The sequence below is a fragment of the Fundulus heteroclitus genome, chromosome 12 (genome assembly GCF_011125445.2).
Source record: "Fundulus heteroclitus isolate FHET01 chromosome 12, MU-UCD_Fhet_4.1, whole genome shotgun sequence".
Taxonomy (NCBI): Eukaryota; Metazoa; Chordata; class Actinopteri; order Cyprinodontiformes; family Fundulidae; genus Fundulus; species Fundulus heteroclitus.
This window is the reverse complement of record NC_046372.1, coordinates 17,229,980-17,250,440: the sequence shown is the minus strand read 5'-3', so window position 1 is coordinate 17,250,440 and position 20,461 is coordinate 17,229,980. Positions and strand designations below refer to the sequence as shown.

Below are 20,461 nucleotides of genomic sequence, written 5' to 3'. Positions count from 1 at the left end.
GCATATCTCCTTTGACTACAATGAAAAAAGACTGCAGTCACAGACAGATGTGTCACACACACACCACGAGGCCTCCGCATGGGGCTGCAACGTCTACCCAAACAGTGTGGCCTTTGATAGCAGCTCATACGCCAGCAGACGGGCCCCCGAACGACTACTCGCCATTACTTAACAACACAACCTCCTTCTCAGTGGAACGGGGGGAAAAAAAACTTATTTTTTGGGGGTGGGTGGGGGGTGGGTGGGGAGAATGAAAAAGGGCAAAGAAAATGAGAAGAAAAAAAAAGTTACACGACTAGGGTCGTAATAATATGAACACATGGCATTCGAGAGTGCCAAGAATAATAAGGGTCTCTAAAACCAGTGCATTCCTTCTAAATGAAACCCCACACTCGCTTGCCAGCCAGCGTACACTTTTCAACTCTAGTCACCGTCCACGGAGCAGACGAAAGTAGCAACCAAGGAAAAGTCTCCCATCGACCGTCATTTGTTGCTGTCATTCTCTATGTAAAGCTGGACAACTTCAATGCTTTGGTAAACATTAGTAAAGTCAGACACTAGTCCTATTTGTTATATGAATAACAAACTTCTCTGCTATTAAGTCACAGACAAAAAAAAAAAAATCATCTCATAACACACAGCTTCTGGCAGGGATGTGCTGGGACGTGAGGAGGGGGGGAAAAAAAGGAAAAAGAAAAGCTTTTGAGGCTTACCGACTACTTTGGGCAGTTTCTGTCGCCTCAGTGGAATACGGGGAAGTTTAGTGCTGATTCGGCTGAATCGTCCGCACAAAATCCGCTTGGCTTTTTTGCTGTTGGTAGAGTTGTCTCAGTTAGAAGTGAAAAGGGATGATGCCATGGAAATCTACATGAATCATTGAAAGCAGACATTTAAAAACCTGGCCCCTTTTGCCTCCTTTGAGGGCTCGTGGACCAGTTTTATATCCACACGGCTATGTCAATCAACAACAACAACAACAAAAAAAAAACTTTATAATACAAGTCATTCCCCTTTATTTTGTACCAACCATCTGTTTGTGAGAAAAAACAAATGATAAAAGACAAGGTTTCTCTCTTTATTATAAATCAGGATTTGTGTCACTCACTTGTGGTCGTCTTTGTCTCGACAGAGGCAGCAGCAGCACAGGAGAGAAAGAAGGGCAATCAGTAAAAAGGAGACCAGGGACCCAGCTGCGATCACACCCATCCGCTGGTTTGGCTCTGAAAGATAAAATGCAACAAGTAAAGGGTGTGCCACATGAGTGCAGGAAATGCCAGTTTTAGAAAAAATGGACTCTGCAAACTCTAAAAACAGTCTAATTTAGTCCATTTTTATGACTTACCATAAAACTGCATTCACATAGCCTGAGTATGGGAACTAAGTCCCAAGCACTTGTAAATGTAGGATCTTTATTAATGTGATGGCTTGGTGTTGCATAATCCCTCCCCAAAGACATGAAACCACTTACCCCTTCGTTGTAGATTTCCTGCAACAACATTCCTCCCCTCATCCTAAATGTTCATCATCCAATGATTTATTAGTGCCCCTCCACTCCCTCAAATAGGATACACCCCAAGCATAATAAGTGCTGTATTTCACAAGCATGGACAATATGTTGCACTTGCAAGGACAAATGGGAATTAGAAGAAGAAAAAATCAGTTAGGAGTTAACTCACTATCATAAATAATACTAAAGTCTGGGCGTGGCAGGTTGTAATTGCTGAATTTGAGAGAGGAGTTGCGCAAGAATGACAAGGTCTCATAATATCGCTGACCAACCTGTCACCATCCATCTTTTCCTCTGGCCAAAATCGCTGCTAGCGTTATGTACTCTAACCCGATATGCTTCATGCCTGTCTGAAACAAAAAAAAAAAATCTCTTTCCAAATCAACACCTTTTGCTTTATTTATTCTGTCTTGATTTCAGTCTCTTTTTTTCTTTCCATCCATCCATCTTCTATCCTGTTTTTTTTTTCTTTCTTCATGGTTCCCTCTCTTGCCTCTACTCTGGCCGTGGAGGAACAGATCCAACAATCACAGTCATAAAAAGGACATTGGCTTCAGTCTGGAAATACAATCAAGGACCCTGGATCTCCCTTCAAACAAATTGACCTGAATGGATGTATTTGTTTGCTACGCAGTGTGTATGCACTTTCCATATATTACACTGGACTACTGTCACTCTTGACAAACCCAGCTAATTTAGCATGTAAAAATACATTAATCAGCTGCTTTAATGGGAATATCTAATGTCTGGGTGGACCTATGTCTTCCTTCAGAGGTACCTTAATCCTTTGTCGAATAGATTCAAAGGTTTTCAGAAACATTCCTCAGAGATTCAGCTGCACACCGTAATCTCATGTTCAAGATCATCTGTATTGAAGAGATGTGATTGTAGACGCTGTCGGAGGACAGCAAGCTTGCCGTCATGTTCATCAGACAAGTCTGAGATGATCTGAGCTTTATGAAATGGTGATATATCCTTCTGAAAGTAGTCATCAGTACACTGTGGTCATAAAGAGTTTTCAAGTCATGCTAAGATGGTACTATCAGCATTACAGTGTACCAAGACAATATACTCCACACCAATTCTTCCAGGCTGGACTATTGTAATTCTTTACTATCAGGAAGTCTACAAAATGCATGCTTATTAAAAATTGCTGCAGCAGGAGCTTTGAAAATTGAAAACAGAGATCATCTTTCTCCTATTTTAGATTCCCTCAAATAATCCCTGTTATATCCAGAATATAATTTGAAACTATCCTCACATACAAAGCCCATCAAGCTCTGTTACACATCAGAGATCGGATTCTTCCATATGATCCTAACGGAGCACTTCGCTTCAAGTCTGCAGGTTCACGGGTGGATCCTGGAGTTTCAAAAAGTAGAGTGGGAGGCATGTCCTTGCACTGTTCAGCATCTTGTGTTGTGGAACCAACTCCCAGTTTTAGTCAGTGAGACAGACACCCTGTCTACTTTTACAACCAAAATATGTGAAATACCATTTTTATCTGCAACAGTTGTTTGTTGTGATAAGTGATCATTACAGCTTTGATTTATAGATGCGATATTGCCCTCAAAATAAATTACTTTACTGTGGTTAAAGCAGTGATACAAAAGGATTCCTCCAAAAATCTTTGTAGCATGCATTTTCATTGACTTTTTTTTATCCTGCTCTCTACATCAGCAATTTATTTGGCTTACATTTGAATTGTATTAACAACAGACTTCATGACATAGAAATGTCTCCATTATTATTGTGGTTTTAAATATCTCCTAAATAAAGTCCACACAGATACATCACCAGTGGAATTTAAAATAATCTCCCTCCTCTATTTGCATTTATGCAATTAAATGACTTTGATCAGTATTGGTGGCATAATAATATTGACTGGGCATCCCTCATGAAAGTAACTCATTAGTAATAATGCTGTTCTAAAAAAAAAGAGTTTCTTACGGAGATAGCAGGCACCAGACACGGGATCACAGTTCTTGTCATGGCAGGAGCAGGTCTGGTTGCAGTTGACTCCATATTGACCAGGCTGGCAGGTCTTATTACAGCTTGAGTGAAGAGGAGAGACAAAAGCAATGTGTTTTATGTGTAAAATGGCACAAATACAACAAAAAGATGTGTAATGTCCATGTTCCTCCATGTTTTCGGTTCTATGATTCAGCTTTGCTACCCTGAAAGATTCTTCAAACAATAAGAACTTGTCTTTAAATGTAAATTAAACCCTTCAGTTCCTAAGATCTACAACCGTGTCATGAAAGAAAATGAAAGTGATCAAATCTTTTCACTATAAAGCAGCCAAGGGCATAAACATGCTATTTTTTTTACACTATGTGCTATCTTGTAACTTACTAGGTGCCATAAAAGCCTGGGTCACAAAGGCATTCTCCGGTGACAAAGTCACAGATGCCATTGAAGCAGTGGCTGCAGTTGTTCTCGCAGTTCTCTCCGTATGTGCCGTTGGGGCAGCGCACCTCACACCTGTCACATTTAGGAACGAACGCCACAATTACTGTCATTTTTGACGACATATTTATGATCACCCAAACAGTAAAGCTTTTAAAATGAAAAGAGTTAATCTGCAAAGGAGTTTAACAAGTTTGGTTCTTACCTGTCCCCAATCCATCCAGGGTTACAGTGAGAACACTTGCCATGAATAGGGTCACAGTGATGACCATCCTTACAGGTGGGACACACTTCCTGGCAGTTTTCCCCAAAGAAGCCCTTGGAGCAGAGCTGATCGCATCGTGTTCCATTCCAGCCTCTGTCGCAGGTGATGCACCGACCCTCCGTCACCTTACATGGCTGCTGGCCTTTGCAGTGTCCACACCTGACCGCATTCAGGGGAAACAGATGCAGAACTATGACTTATCTGGACAAAAGCTCATTCTCATCTTCAGACAATAGTTTCACTATCAAAACAGTTATAACTTTTAGATAGGCACAGAGAATTGGAGGATTCTTTTAGCTTGAGCATCCAGGTTGCATAACCAAATATCCTATATTTTTCTGATGCGTGAACACACATGTGAATGCACCATATGCGCTACCAGGCTGTGATGACAGAAACTGTCTCCTGAGTTGCTATTATAAAAAAAGAAGACTCAAAGTTAGCTGTTGTCAGAGTCAGTAAGGTTTAAAAAAAAAACAGCCAGAAGCAATTTAAAAAGAAAAAGGCATGATGGCGGTTCAAAATATTTTTTTTTTTATTATTATTTTAGGCCCTCATTTTTCAAGTAAGAAAACGAGCCATCTGCCACAAGACATCTATTCATACCCACGTTGGGATTGTTTCAGCGATTTCGCAAAGGAGAAAATTGACTCTGAGCTAATTTCAGTAGATAACAGGAGGCCTTGCTGGATCAAAATCTGAATCAGGATGAGCTTCATTGCTCAGTAGTATTTTATATGTACCAGGAACCCGCTTTGGTGATAGGAGGCTAAACATAGACATACATGCAGTTGACACAAGTAAATTTAGAAATATCTAAAGTTGCCCTTTATTTATGTTTTTATTACATTTTGGAAATTGAATACAGCTACTGAGTCCATAGAGGGTCATTGAAGAGAAATAATAAAAAAAAACAAAAACAACGTTCTTTCCAAATATACTTTTTCATGCTCACCAGATATTTTCTGGTGCTGAAAGAATATGGTGCGCATTGGAAAGCTATTTTTTATTTTTTTTCCCATTAATATCCCTTTAGGGGCTCCATAGGTAGTGTATTAGGGTTGCAACTAAAGTCTCTACCAAATGCAACAAGTAAAGGGTGGCAGCTCATAGTTGCTAACTGCTAACATGCTAACTGGCAAGTTGCTCATTTAAGACACTGATGTCAGCGCCATAAACTTCTTTTTGTATTATAGTAGCAAACCATGTTTTACAGCCACTGCCATAACACAAGTTGAATGGTCCATTGCCTCTGTCTTTCATATAAATAAATAATGACTGCTCCTGGGGAGAAAGCCAGAAAACAAGCCTTAAAATTAATATCAGCACGTCAGAGCTTTACAAAGATTCAACAGGAATTTAGCCACAAATCTCTCAAATGGGCATTTCTACTAAATTTCATTGACACTGAAGTTTGTAACTTTTGAAAATATTCTTATAAGAGACAGTCAACAGATGGAACGCATTTTAGTTAAATTGTTTTTGTGCTTTTTTTTTTTTTTTTACTATTACTGCATAATGTGAAAACCAGCTTTCACACCTCCCATTATTTACCTCCACTGTGCACTGGTACAAATCCCTTTTCGCATAATAAACAATAATCTCTACACAATAATATGGATCTGGAAAAGAACATCTGCAAACAGTTAGATTTTTTTGTGTTTAAAACGGTACATTTGCTCTCTGACAGGCTTTCCGCCCCACCTGTTTCTGCAGTTCTGGCCATAAAATCCAGCCGGACATGGCTCCCTGCAAAACTTCCCACGGTATCCTGGAGTGCAGGTACACGAGCCGTCCGCCTTGTTGCACTTGCCGTGGATGCACTGACATAACCGATCACATCGCAGACCCCACGTCCTGTCCTTGCACTGGCAGCGCCCCGTGAACTGTTCGCACGGCGAGCCGTTGCAGTTGCACTGGTTCAAACAGTTTCTCCCCATCCAGCCGGGATTGCACAGACACCGGCCCGTATTCACATCGCAGACAGAATTGACGCTGCAATAGCAGTTGTTGTTGCAGAGTGGACCCCACACCCCGGGGTGGCATGTACATTTCCCTGTGTCTTGGTTACAATTGCCCTTTTGGCACTGACACGCTTTCTCGCAGTTGGGTCCCCAGCGGTTGTGGTTGCAGGTGCACTTGCCAGTCAAGTCGTCACACTGGCCATTAGGAAAACAGTCGCATCTGCCCTTGCAGTCAGGGCCCCAGAACTGGGCAGGGCACTCTGTTAAAAACAAAGCATAATTGGGGAATGTGAGAACCGCTGTGATGCAGAGTGAGTTGTCATGTCATTTACTTTGTGAGGATCTTCAGAAATCAGAGTTAAAAATACAGGCACATTGGAAAAAGCAATGCTAACATACAGATGTTTACAAGCTCAGGTTATAGTCATTTGTTTAATGAATATAAATGCCTGTGGCTGCCTTTCATCATGAAGATGCATTAAGCAAAAGCCTCAAACTACACTTCAGTTAACTGTAAGAACAAAAGTATAATACCACATCTGCGCTACAAGGATCCCACCCAAATAATTTCAAAGACCACGTAAAAAGTGACACAAAAATGCACGTTATTCTGTGAAGAGCATTACCATTTCAATGCAGCCATTTCTCTCGCCGTCCAATGCAGAGACTTTAATTCAGTTCGTTCTGGTCTCCCGATGTTCTTTTGCTTTACCACGACTAGTTCAGAATTTACCTCCAAAAATGCTAATGTGTAGCAGAAAGCCAGCTCACGTCACACCAACTTTAAAGTCTCTGCATTGGTCCTTTGCATAGCTGATTTAAAGCTGGCCTTATTAGTATTTTAAACTTCTTATAGTCTTAGACCGCTTTATTTATCCGATTTCCTTTTGTCCTCCAGGCCCCTAAGGTAGGGCTCCTTATTGGGACCAAAGCACTAAAATACAAGGCAAGCTAGCTCTGTTTCTCCTATTATGGCCATCAGCTGTTGGTGCAGCCTTCCTGAAGACCCGAGGGATGCTGACAGTTTGAATATTTGTAAATGCAAACTGGCATTTAGTTGAAAGTTTTGTGAAAATAATTATATGTTTGACTCTGCACTTGATGGATAAATTGATTGATTGATTGATTGATTGATTTAATCAAAATGAGTGCTAGGGTGCACAACATCTTGCCACTCAAAGTGTAATTGAGTGGCATTCATTGATTGTCTCATAACACAACCATGAAGGAAAACCACACATCCCTCTATGCAACCAAACTTTCTCAGTTACATTGGATTTAATTCCGTGAGATCGGTTTGGATATTTAATGTTGATCGCACATTTGTCTCATGAATTAGCATGTTTATGTTTGATAAATTGAACTTAACAAAATCCACTGAAGCTAACTGACATAGCACTTTTATCTGGGTTGCTCTCCTTTAGCTGTTTCCTGTCATTTACTCTTATTATCTATCTTGGATAAATGGGAATTTTTTTTTAATTAAATTGTTATTTTACATGGTAGTCCCTCAAGATTAAAGCTCTTTTTGAAGGAGACCTGGCCAATATAGGATGATGAATGGATACTGTAAACATGTAGCCTGCTGTTATTTTATATTTGAGTTATTGTTTTTCGGCTTGTCGTTATTTCCTTGTCTTTGTTTTCTCGCTCTTTCTTACTGGTGCCTCTTATTTTCCTTGTTGTAACAAAGTGCCCTGATTCCTTCAATCTCCCAGCTATGCATGAGTTGGTTAAAGGTAACATGGTAAACCAAGCTTTTTTTTATGGTTTCAGAGCCACAAAGATTTTTCAGGACACTATTCCTACGGTTTAAAGTTTATTTAATGAAGGGCCAGAGCACATATGGGAGCAAGTGGGGTTTTCGCCAGCTTTGCAGAGCATAGAGTAACGCAACACTGCTCCTCCCCCACATGCTCCTGGGCACCTCCATTTATCCAGCTGAAAGATGTCTACTACACCTTCTTTTTGTTTGAAATAAAGACACATTTCAGCAAGTTGGAAATCTTGCCACTCTGCAAAAACCAACTGTTAAATGGAAATCAAAGACCAGACACCAATTGCTCTTGTTTGAGCTTGTTGTAAAAGTACAGTTGGCATGCCTGTTACCCAGCTGACTGCAGGCTATTTTAAGTGTTGGTGTGTTACTCTATAAAGAAGACAAAAGTAAAAGTGGCACAGCATTCTGGGAAAAAATGTTTCCGGAAGACCTTGTACTATATTTAGAGGGTGTCGATTCTATAGGCTTGCTTAAGTCTGTGTCTCAAAATTAGAACAACGACAAATCCATGTTATACATATTATCAACATGATAAAATGCAAAATGTTAACAACTAAAATAAGAATTGTTTTTTTTTTCAGTTTTAATTAGAGTCATTTTTATTAGGTTATACATATTTATTTTTATTTTTTGGGGGGTGTAAATAACCGGAAAATGTATATTTACTTAAGATTATTGTACATGGAAAACCCATGCCGTCTGGCAGCCTCAGTCTCTAGCTTTCTGCAATCAAACCACAATCCTGTGGTTATTGAAATGTATAATAGTTAGGAATGATCAACATTTTCTGAGCACCACAAATGTCAGAGCACAACTTCATGTCTTTCTTTTCAGCAACAAACTTTCACCAGTATTACCATGTTCAGCGCTTTTTGCTTACCAATGCAAAAAACAAACAAAAAAACCCTGCTAGGTGTCTTTTCTGGTGAAAACTAGCTCACACAGCTTTGTAGCATCTCAAACACAACAGAAAAGATAGGCAAGCTCCACATGGAAAGGGAGAAAACAGGCCCTTACTCGTGTCACAGCTGGCTCCAAAGTATCCATGTCGGCATCGACATTCATTTGGCCTGACACACACCTCGTTTTCCTTGCAGGTGAAGTTGCCTTCACAGAGGGCTGGAATGAAAAAGAATAGGCCAGATTATTACAGTTGCTCACCCAATGAGCCGTCTGACACGTCTTGATTAATGCACGACGTATTCCAACGTACGTGTCGGGCATTCATCTCCTAGCTGCCCCCATCCGCTGCAGCAAACCCATCCTGATTGCCTGGAAAACAACAGCGAAACAAACAGAGCTATGAGACGCGTACAGCGAGAGGGCAGAGATGGAGCACAGCGCTGAAACGAAGGAAAAACAAACACATATCAAAGAGGCAGCATCCACACCCAGCTCACGTCTCTTTGAACTCGCAGCTCTCCCGGTCTGCCAGAGTGTGCATGGGTTCAGATGTGTGGCACATTTGTTGTGCAATTACCCCCAACATGGTCAATTCCAGTCTGTACAAGAAAGTACACTTTCAGGTCTCTAACATCTGAATTTGTGCGGTTTCTCCGGCTATCTGACCCTTCCTGACCTGCGAGGAGGGAGCATGAATATTCAAAGGAAGCATTTCGCAGACAGTTGTGGGCTTGACAGGAAAGGACGGATGTGTCTCCTCTTCCTCCCTCGCCTGCGACCTCTTTAGGCCCCTGCAACACGTCAGCTTCCTCTAATGCTTTGTAGACGGTTGCTCCCCTGAGTCCGAATGAAGGGAGCAGGGCTGTTCTTAATCCCGAACAGACAGGCACTCGTCTAAGGTCACAGATTTATCTCCTGTAGTACTTTTCATAAGAGTAACGCTAATTGCTAACATTATTCCTGTATTTTACATCCACTGGGCGCTTTGCTATTACCAGATCTGAAGCGCCACCTTTAAAAGAGCTGCCTCATTCTTCATGAAACAGATTCAACAAGAAGATCTATGTCGACGTCGAGACGATATCATCATGCAGATGCAGCATATTTGTTGACCACAATGAAAATCTACCGTTATCGGAACGAGATCTGGTAGCTGTGGAAGCCATTGCAGTGAATCATTGTAATGTTCAAGAAACCAGTCAGAGACCATTTCAGCTTTGAGGTATGCTTGCATGTTGGAAGCAGCCACTGGAAGATGGATGTACCGTGCTCATCAAGGGGCAACCATAGTCAGCAACGGCGCTAGGGCTAGACGATAATTCAGCAACAAAAAATGTCGATCGATAGACGTGTGGTTCAATAGAACAAAAAAAGGGGGTCAGTAAAAAGTTCAATAGAAGAACAGTTTTCCTTCTTTTTGCATTCTAGCCTATCATGTAGGTTAATGCTAAAGTCATTATACCCTCCCAACCAATCACAAACGTTGACCCAGGAATGCTCCGGCACCAAGCTTCAAAGAGTTCAGAGAGCACGTGTTCATTTTTTAAGACTTACCGTTTTGGTAGAAAAATGGTTGAATAAAGGGTTATGCTTGAATTCAGTGTTCCTCATTTAAAAAATAGGTCATTCAGTAACAGTATAAATATGTTTTGAATGTTTTGATAATTATCGATATCTATCAATACGGTTTCTATTTTATCAATAATGTTTTTTTCTATATCGTCCAGCCCTACCTGTCGTATATCGAACGATGCAAAGCTGGTACTCAGCAGCCCATCGCGTGCCAAGAAAATGTCCCTACTATCCCTGCACCATCACCACCAGCCTGAACCATTGACACAAGACAGGCTAGATCCATGCTTTCCTTTTGCCTACATGTAGTAGGCAAAAGCCTACTGTAGCCAGAGGACCACTCAGGTCTTCTGGCTCCAGCCTTCTCTGCATACCTAGAACACGAACCAAACACGGAGAAGCAGCATTTAGTTTCTATGCTCCACTTATCTGGAACAAACTTCCAGAAACTGTAAAAGTGCGGAAAGCCTGAGTTCCTTTAAATCGAGATTAAAAACACATTTGTTTAAAATTGCCTTTGAATGTTCAAGTTAAACTGTTTTTAAATTTTCTTTTTTTTTCCTTTTCTACATTCTATCCCTACTTGCTTTTATTCCTATATTTTAATCATGTAAAGCACTTTGCATTGTCTCTGTACTGAATTGTGCTATATAAATAAATTTGCCTTGCCTTGCCTTACATATAATTCTGACCCTACCACCAGATTGTTGGAGCGGAAACTTAAACTCGCCAGGCCAGCATCACTTTTCCAATCAGTTAGTGTCCATTTTTGACGAGCCTGTGCAAACTGTCACCTCAGTTCCCTTTTCCTAGCTGACACAGTGTGGAACGCGGTGGGATCTTCTGCTGCTGTGGGTTCAGCACGCTGTACATTCCGAGGTGCTATTCTGCATGCCTTCGCAGAGCTACCCCTGCTTTTCATCCTCTCGAACCGCTCTGCCTGTTCTGCTCTTATCCCTGACATGGACAAGGCATGTTGGTCCTCAACTGTTACTACCTGGATTATTTTCCTGCCCATTTTTTGAAAAAGATCCTACCAGATGAGCAATTTCTCATGTGCTGAAGCCGGCCTGTATGTCCATCTTGAAGTCACTTAAATGCATTTTATTCCCCGTTATGATACCCAACTTGAAATTTTGCAAGTGGTCTCCATCACTTCTAGAAGCCTAAATGCATTGAGTTGCTCCATTTTAATTGGTTGGTTTGTTATTTGTTACCTAATAATGTGGCCAGTGAGTTATTTAATTTTAATTTTATTATTTTTGCAACTGCACAAAGCTGATGACATTTAGTTGACAGGTCTGCCAGCACGGAGAATGAACAATTAGATTCACAGCCTTCTGCAGTTAATCTGGCGTTGGATGGATTTCTGCGTGTGGGCGTGTTCATTACAACAAAACTTGTATATCATGGACTTTCATAGCAGCTCAGGTTTTGTTTTTGTTTTCTTATTCAGACACATGTTGAGGCTCACAGTGTTTTAGTTCCCAAGCATTTCAACCAACAGCACAGCTATAAAGCAATGGGTGTTAAAAAGCCCCATCATGGCCAAGTTAGCCTATTATTGCCACCTCAGCTAAATTCAGAAGCTGATTTTGTAATCTGGGAACATGTTGGAAATGCTCACAGGTGGACATAAGCTCGTCATCAGTTCCCCCAGTTCATCAGAAGTAAGAAAACTATTTTAGACATTACAAGAAAACAAGAACTGGATGTTAACATGTCCCTACTCCTTCATCTCGGTTTTGTTTGGAGATTATTTGTATGCACAAATTGAAGAGGGAAAATGACAAGCTATGATAAGTTGCAACATTTATCAATTTTTTTTTTTATTTGGATTGTGATGCTTTCATTTTGGGTCCTCTATACTGCCCAGAATCATGTGTTTAGGTCAGAAATTAAGAGATTCAAAGCCTTTTGTGGCTATTAAAAAAGCTAATTTTAAATATGATGTCAACAAAACTTTAGCTTATGAAGGAGCAGCTCCTGATTACTTCCATCCCGAAGGCTTGGGTAACTGCAGTCAGTGGCTTTAAGTTATTTTTAGTGTGGTTACAGCAAGCTATATTTACTGCACATGAAAAATTCCCCATATCCACGCTATAGTTCCCAAAAAAAAGAGATCCATCTGAGACAAAACAACTACAAACTTAAACACACCAAAAATAAACATGTTTTGGGTTATTTTGCATGGGAAAAAAGAAGAACTAGCGTAAGATTATGTTCAGCTGTTTCAGGCCAACATCTTTTTAGGATTCAGGGACATCACCTCAGCATATCTGGAAGTTGCAGTCAGTAATTGTGGAACTCGGATGCTTGCCTTTCACACAAGAAGCCAGACATGCAGGCTTAGCCAAGGACCTTCAAGAAATAGACATCTGCAGGCTGAACCACCGCCGCTGAACTTTTTAAAGGCTCCCCTGGCTCCTCAAAGGCAAAACTTGACTTTCTAAACTAAAACTGTGTTGGAAGACGGTTCCGTGAAGGCCATCGGGGGTTGGTTAGAGCGCCACCTATGGACAAAAACACGCCTCCAGATGCAAGCACATCTGCACGGCTGCCTTCCCCTCAACACTCCTCCTCCAGCTGCTGCTACAGCGCACAGAAACCGCGCTAACGCGTCTTGAAACTAGGTCAACAAGGATAACTTAAACAACAATGGCCACATTGATCCTACAACACACAGCGTTTAAAAAAGTTTCATGGTTTTATAATGGTGAGGTCCGACACTGCATAAATTAAAACAATTAGACTATATAAAGTTTTGAATATGATCTGCACAGCTTAAACACACATTGTTAAGTCCACCAAAAATAAGAAAGTGCCTCCTTATTTATGGGTTTATGAAACATTTTCCATCTCCTTCCTGCTTCTGTGAACCTGCATTAAATAATTCAGAGAAAGTGATTTTAAACCAAACCTTTACAGGCAGTTTTCTGCCCGCCAAGCATGCATTCTTACCCTTTGCACACATTCCTGCCTTTAGCGTTGAGTTTTTGGCTGAAAACGGGGAAAAAGAAAAGGCAAAACAGCGCAGCGGCAGTAAAACAGCTCTTCACTTCCATTGTAAGAGCAGCAGCATCCTCATGTAGACGCCACTCTTCCTCCACATTTCCCTTTCTCTGTTTTTTTTCTCTCTCTCTCCCTCTCTAATGGCGATGTTTCACTATTTCTTTTTTTTTTTTCCACTTCTCTCTTTTTCTTAATCCAGACGGTCACTGGGTATACTTCATGAAAAAGACCCTTTAAATCCTCGGTCTTTAGGTGTCCCAGCACCGAAGCTGCAGAGGAACTAAGCAATCCCAACGGTGGCTTCAAAAATATTGGAAAAAGACACAAAGTCCAAACTTTCAAACCCGATGGTTCTCCCGATGCCACTTCTGTGCGCAGCTTATTCCATGATGGTTGTGCAAAATGCCTGAATGACTCCAGACTCATAAAACAAAAGAAGTTTCCGAAATGAAGAAGAAGAAGAAGAAGAAAAAAAACTCCGGATCTTGTATGGAAACGCGTTTAGATTGTTGTTAAACGTATTAATAATGAGAATAATTTAAACGAACAAGTCCAAATGAGGGTTTCGACGTTACCCTGCCAAGGGGGGAAGCGCATAATCCGTAATTTTGGTCCTTCTCTTGCGCTCTCAGGAGTGGCAGAAGGGAAATTCCTGATTTGTTACTCTATCTTTGGCTTTGTGCGCCATGCCTCCGCCACCAAGATTTACATAGGCCTGCATGCGGGAGCAGGGGCGCAACGTGGTCTGCCTCAGTGGCCCAAGTTAAAATAAATGCATAGACAAATAACTCCTTTAATAAAACAAACAAAAAGACAAGCATAATGCAAAGGCTTAAAACTTCATTACTTTATTACTTTCGTTAATTACCTGTTATAAATGTATTATAGATATTTCACATAGGCCTGTTAGGTCCTACATTAGATTTATTACGGTCTAAACATGATTATTTAAAACCGTTTAAACAACAAGTGAGCAGTAAAACGGTATTAAAACTACAAACAGCAGCAGATTATAATGCATGGAAAAAGTGTGCCTGTGGCCCATGAAGAAACGATGGCGTTCCGAGTGGTACAATAGCTCCCCCTTCAGGAAGCAAATGATGCTGGCACATGGCACCTCTGCTGTGAGTGAAAAATGTGTTAGACCATTGAGACCAAAACAGTTAGTGTCATTTCTGCATTTCGTCACGGTACATCCACGAATTACAATCAATGGTGTTAGGACTTTAGTTAAAGGAACGCAACGTTTATCATTTTGGAGGAAAGGTAAAATGATTTATGGCATTCAATTTGTTTTTATGTTAAGAAATTAAAATCTGAAAAGTGTGGCGTACATTTGCTTTCAACCCACTGAGTCAATTCTTTGCAAAATCCTCTTTCGGAAACGGATGGATGGATGATAATAAAATGTCTCCCACCAAGGAGCTCAAGATTGTATGATGTTTCATTTGTCCTTGCACCCCACAATTTTACATCACTTTATGTTTGTCTGTGTCATAAAATTCTAGTAAAATAAATCCAGATGTGTGTTTATAATGTGAATAAAATTCCAGAAAGGTTTAAATTGGTGCATAGTTTTTAATTGTGAGTTGTTGCCACGACAACATGAGCTTGAGCTCTTATGTCATGACCCAGTGGAGCTGCTGTTGCTGTACAACGACCTCCTTGATCTCGTTATGTCACATTAACGAGTTCAGCAACAAGATAATCTGCAAGTGCTGTTTCTCTGCCAATTTTGTACAAGTAAGTTATGGCTCATTATTTTCAGAAAAGTTGCTTAGACTTGGTCAGGTTGGATGAAGAGTATCTGTGAACAGCAATTTTTCCGTCCTGCCATAAATTCTTGAGGTAATTTAGGTCTGGACTTTGACTTGGCTGTTCTAATACCTGGTTATGCTTTAATGTAAACCGTTCCATTGTGGCTACGGCTGTAGGTTTAGGGTTGTTGTCCTGCTGGGAGGTGAACCTGCGCCCTGGTCTCAGGTTTTCAGTAGCCTCCCTCAGGTTTCCCTCCAGTGTTGCCCTGGATTTTGCTACATCCATGACCCATATCAGCAGCTTCTTTGTCCGTCAAGAACTAAAGTATCCCCATGGCATGGTCCTGCCACCACCGCACCTCACCATGGCAATGGTTCATGGTAATGTGCAGTATAAGTTTTTCTTCACATAAATGTTTTTTAAGCTGGTGAACAAGCATAGTTTTGGTCTAATTTTCTTCCCGTTCCCTAAATGTCTGGTGGCAAACTGCAAACACTTCTTAATTTTTTTCTTTATGGTCTTTTGGACTTGATAAAGCAATAAACAAATGCAGGCCATTTAACATTCTTTCAACGATGGCTTCTTTTTGCCAGTTTACAGGCGTACACAACCAGTAGTTGTCATTTCAACCCCTAAGCAGTAGATCTCTGCAGCTCCTCCAGTGTTAACATGGATCTCTTGGCTGTTTTGATTAATGCTTTTCATGTCCAGGCAATCGCTTTGGGGGGGCAGTCAGGTATTTGTAGATTTGTAGTTGTGCCATATCCTTTCCATTTTCAGATGATGGCTTATGGGGGGCTCCGTGAAGAGTTCAAAGGGAGGAATTGTGTTTTTCTTAACCCAACCCTGCATGGGTTAAACTTCTCTACAACTTTATCTCTGACGTATCTGCTTTGCTCCAAATGCTGTTTGTTCACCAATAATTTCTAACAAACCTTTTAAAGTCTTTACAGAACAGCTGGATTTACACTGAGAGTCAACTACACACAGGTAAACTCTATTCACGATTAGGGGGACTTCTGTGATCAGTTGGTTGCCCATGATTTTGTTTAGGATATTAGAGTAGAGCATGCAAAATACAAATGCATGGTAAACTTTTTTGTTTTTATTGATAAAATAAAACCTCGCCCTGCGACAGACTGGCGACCTGTCCAGGGTGTACCCTGCCTCTCGCCCATTGACAGCTGGAGATAGGCACCAGCAACCCCCGCGACCCCATGAGGGATTAAACGGTATGGAAAATGGATGGATGGATGGAATAAAACCTCGTTGCAAACCATCTATAGCTCTCCTTACACACGTGGTCACCCATGTTTTGTTGGCCAATAGCAAATTATCTTAATAAGATATATTAAAGGTTATTATTTGAATGCAACAGAACTACTACAGAAAAGTGGGCTTAATGAAAAGTATATTTCATATCTACTTAAATGTTATTTTCTACAGGTACTTTTAATCTGGTAAACGAGCCTCATTGAAACACCTGTTTTAATTCATTAAATATAACTTTATTTTTGCAAAGATATTTTTGTATCTTAAATCGTATGGAAACAAACCCCAGGCTGTGGATTTTGAAGTCATTTTTAGATCAGGGGTGCCCAAGTCCAGACTTCAAGAGCTACAATCCTGCAACTTTTAGATGAATCTCTTCTCCAAGACACCTAAATCAAATGGCTGAATTTCCTCAGTTACCAGAATGTCATTCAGCTCTGAAGAGGCCTGGCAACAAGTCATTCCTTTGATTTAGTGATGTTGGAGAAAGGATTCATCTAAAAGTTGTAGGATGATAGCTATCAAGGACTGGACTTGGACATCCCTGTTTTAGATAAACTTAACAGTGAAGGAGAGCAAAAATACTGAAACTGAAATAAACAAAAACTACATTTTCAAAGTCCTGTTTCTAAAAACTGGTTTTCTGTTGTATTTTATTTTGAGTTTACCCAACTATGCATTTGCTGTAATAAATGTGCTTGTTCCTTAAAAAGGGTAACAGAAATTGTTATGGATTAATTAAATGTGCATGATCATCAGTGTGCCCTTCCTGCACACTGATGATAAATGTTTTGCTTATTTTTTTTATGTTTATTATGCTCAATATTTTAAGAACTTAAAAGCTTTTTAAGGTCTTTTAACTTAACTAGAGCAGGTATTGACTACTAAAAGTTATCTAAAATGTAAGTCCAGCTACAAACGTTTTTTGCTTACAAAAGTTTACTCTATCAATTCAGTAGTTTACATGTATTTAGCATTGAAGTGCTAAAGCAATTAAGCCCCATAAACAAGTACATTTAATGTTATTTTTACAGTCTGAACTGAAGTGGAGAGAACGTATACATTTGCACAAAAAGGGCATTCTGAAGTGAAGCATGAAGACCCTCGACATCTTGACAGATCAGTGCATATGAGTAAATTTTCTGCGTTACTTTCCTCCTTTATCTTAAACAAATGGACAAGGTATGTGGCTGCTACTGTATAATGCTTTCCACAAAAAAAATCTAGAAAACAAATAGCAAAAACACAAAATGTTGTACAGGAATAAAGTTAAATATACTTTTAAGTATTACACAGATTCTAAGGTACGAAAGCAGCATAAGAAACCCATTCGTATGCTGCGACGTTATCATACAACAGATTAGTCGGTTATGGTCGGAAGGAGTAGGTGGATGGCTTGTGGCAATGGAGAGACTGATCCCCGTCTGTCGTGGTGAGCAAAGCTGAGTCAAAATTTCTCCATTTGCAACACTTGTCAGCATTCATCTGTACATATTCCATGCCTCACCTATGAACATAAGAGGTGGAGCAAAACTCTATCCCAAATATAAGAGACCTTAAAGGAGCTTCCTTCCTAGAGGGGCTGGGCTCGGCTATAGAGGGAGGATGAGGAGCTTGGTGATCTGAGGAAAGGAGCAGAGTTGCTGCTCCGCCACAATGACAGAAGAAAAACTGAGATAAGTCACAAATCTGATCAGAATGCCTTTTGGGTGAATTCCTTTGGACTTTTTCTTCAGAGCACATCCGACGGGAGGAGACCACAGTGCAGTGATCATAATTTGTCTGGCCTAGGATCCCAAGACGTTCCTAGGAGAGCCAAATGAAATGACTTCCGGGTCAGCCTGTGAAAAGTGTTTATGTAGTGTGTGTGCGCTAAAAGGCATTAAGTTTTACAGTATGATGCACTCTATTTTTTTTATTCACTTTCTGAATAACAAGCTTTTCAAACTAAAATGAGATTTTGTCAGTAACAAGATATTACTCGCTTTCTCAACTACCAAACATGATTCCTCAGGAGCATGGATTGATGTAGTGGAAGATAATGCAATTGACAGGTTTTTATAGTACCTGGCTGTATATGATCAACTAACTTTGAACAGAATTACAGTGTATACACAATGCGATTCGGATCCAGTTACTTATATGTGATTGGATTGTGACTTGACTGAATTTGGACCCAATAGGGTTTTACAGTGCTGTGAAAAGATGTTCTCCCCTTACAGATTATGTATGCCTTTGCATTTGTTTCCCTCTTGATTCAGATGCTCAAACACATTTTAAAATAAAAAACAGATACAATTTTCAAATAAATTCAGTAAAGGAAAAAAAAATCCAAATCAATCAATGTCATAATTTAAATAAAAGTAACCAAATTTTCTAGAAAACTGGGTTGAACATAAATAGCCACACCCATTCATCATTAGTGTCTGATAGATATTTTTTTTTAAACCACGTAAGAAGAATCTTTTTGACAACATGAAGCGGGCTAAAGTATCCCCAAAAGCCACATATCATGTCCCATTGTAAACATAATAACAACAAAGAATATCTACCCAACTGCTTGTGACCCAAATGCTTTGGAATGGCCTCATCAAAGTCAAACATTTCCAAATGAGACGCTGTGGCATGGACTTAAATGGCCTATTTATGCTTTAAAACCTTCTAAAACTAAAACTCTGCAGAGAAGGGTTGGAAAAATGCCTCCACGGGCTTAGGAGAACAATAGCTGTTGTCACATTGGGCGAGGTCGGCCTCAGTAGATTTTGATCATTAATGAGTAAAATCATTATTTAAAAACAAGTTTTGCCATGAATTCAATAAGGGTAATAAAAAAGCGAAAAGAGAAGAAGTCTGTGTATACTGTATATTCAAGCCATTTAAGTTAATTTATGAAAAAGGTACATACAAACATAATGTACAATAAATAATTTAACTAAATTGTATAGTACTCAGCTGATTATGATTGATGGTTTAGAGGCGGTGATGTCATGGCATCTATATTGCAGGGATAATAGGATAAATAATATAATCTATGTAGTTACAATTTCCTCCATGCTTTACAGTCCTTAAAAAACACTGAGTAAAACAAGGATAGGATCAAAATGAGACGTGTTGAATGATGTGGCTCTCTGGCTCGCAGGTAGAGGCACCTGCAGAACCAGTTAAGAACTGGCTGTAGAACACGCCCTGGGTAAGCACCGGAAACACTTTTTTGCAGTGGCGGTTCTAGACGGGGGGTTGGGGGCTGACTCAATACTGCTGAAGCTAAAAGTGAAACACATCAATTTAAAAATTGTTAAAATAAAATGTAAAGTTAAAAACAAATAAAAGGGCCCAAGGGACCAATCAGTTATGGTTTCTGTTCCAGCACATATCATAAGAAATTGATTCAGTATTATGTCTTTAGTACAGGGGCCATAACACCTAGACTTAGACAACTTTATTGTCATTTTGTATGTACAGAGTGCATACAGAACGAAATTGCGTTGCATACAGCTTATGACAGTGTAATGGGATTGCATGTGGAATAAGATAACATTACAATATAGAGTGCAGCAATGATCAGAATGTAACAATGCATGGGAAAAACAGTGTGCAAAACAATGTGCAGAAGAATGTTCAACCATGTATATGGTGCAAAAATAATGGTGCAAAAGGCATTAATATCAAAAAGTTGCAGGTGCAGTGCAATATGATATGGTGCAAAAATACAGTAAACGTTCAGTTGTGTACAATTTAAATGGGTTATAAAAGTTCGGCAACATTAGTAATACAAAATAATGATGCAAAATAAGCGGAAAATAATGATGCATAACTGGGGCCCTGGCCAGTTTTATAGGGACACAGGCCCCTGTTGGCCCCTGTCTAGAACCGCCCATGCTTTTGTGGAAAAAGCGCAACAGCAGGTGTCTGCTCATGGAAACTTCAGCCGAGAAGAAACGCTAACGCCGCGCTGCGCTTCTGAAGCGGAGGGGAGCGTCACGCCCTCTCCGCCAATCAGGTGGCTCTCTTCTGACACT

General features: G+C 40.1%; 1 protein-coding gene across 1 annotated transcript in view; it reads right to left on the bottom strand.

Annotated features, from left to right (window-relative positions):
* scarf2 (scavenger receptor class F, member 2) overlaps positions 1-14,094 on the bottom strand; it is a 28,322-nt gene extending 14,228 nt beyond the window's left edge. Inside the window, exons 1-9 of the mRNA XM_012869857.3 lie at positions 13,362-14,094; positions 9,139-9,197; positions 8,943-9,044; positions 5,886-6,405; positions 4,122-4,340; positions 3,863-3,991; positions 3,458-3,561; positions 1,106-1,220; positions 714-811 (exon numbers count right to left, since the gene is read on the bottom strand). Of these exons, the coding sequence (XP_012725311.2) occupies positions 714-811; positions 1,106-1,220; positions 3,458-3,561; positions 3,863-3,991; positions 4,122-4,340; positions 5,886-6,405; positions 8,943-9,044; positions 9,139-9,197; positions 13,362-13,465 (1,450 nt within the window). The 5' untranslated portion in view covers positions 13,466-14,094. The remainder of the gene's footprint in view (positions 1-713; positions 812-1,105; positions 1,221-3,457; positions 3,562-3,862; positions 3,992-4,121; positions 4,341-5,885; positions 6,406-8,942; positions 9,045-9,138; positions 9,198-13,361) is intronic.
* Between the last annotated feature and the right edge of the window lie 6,367 nt (positions 14,095-20,461).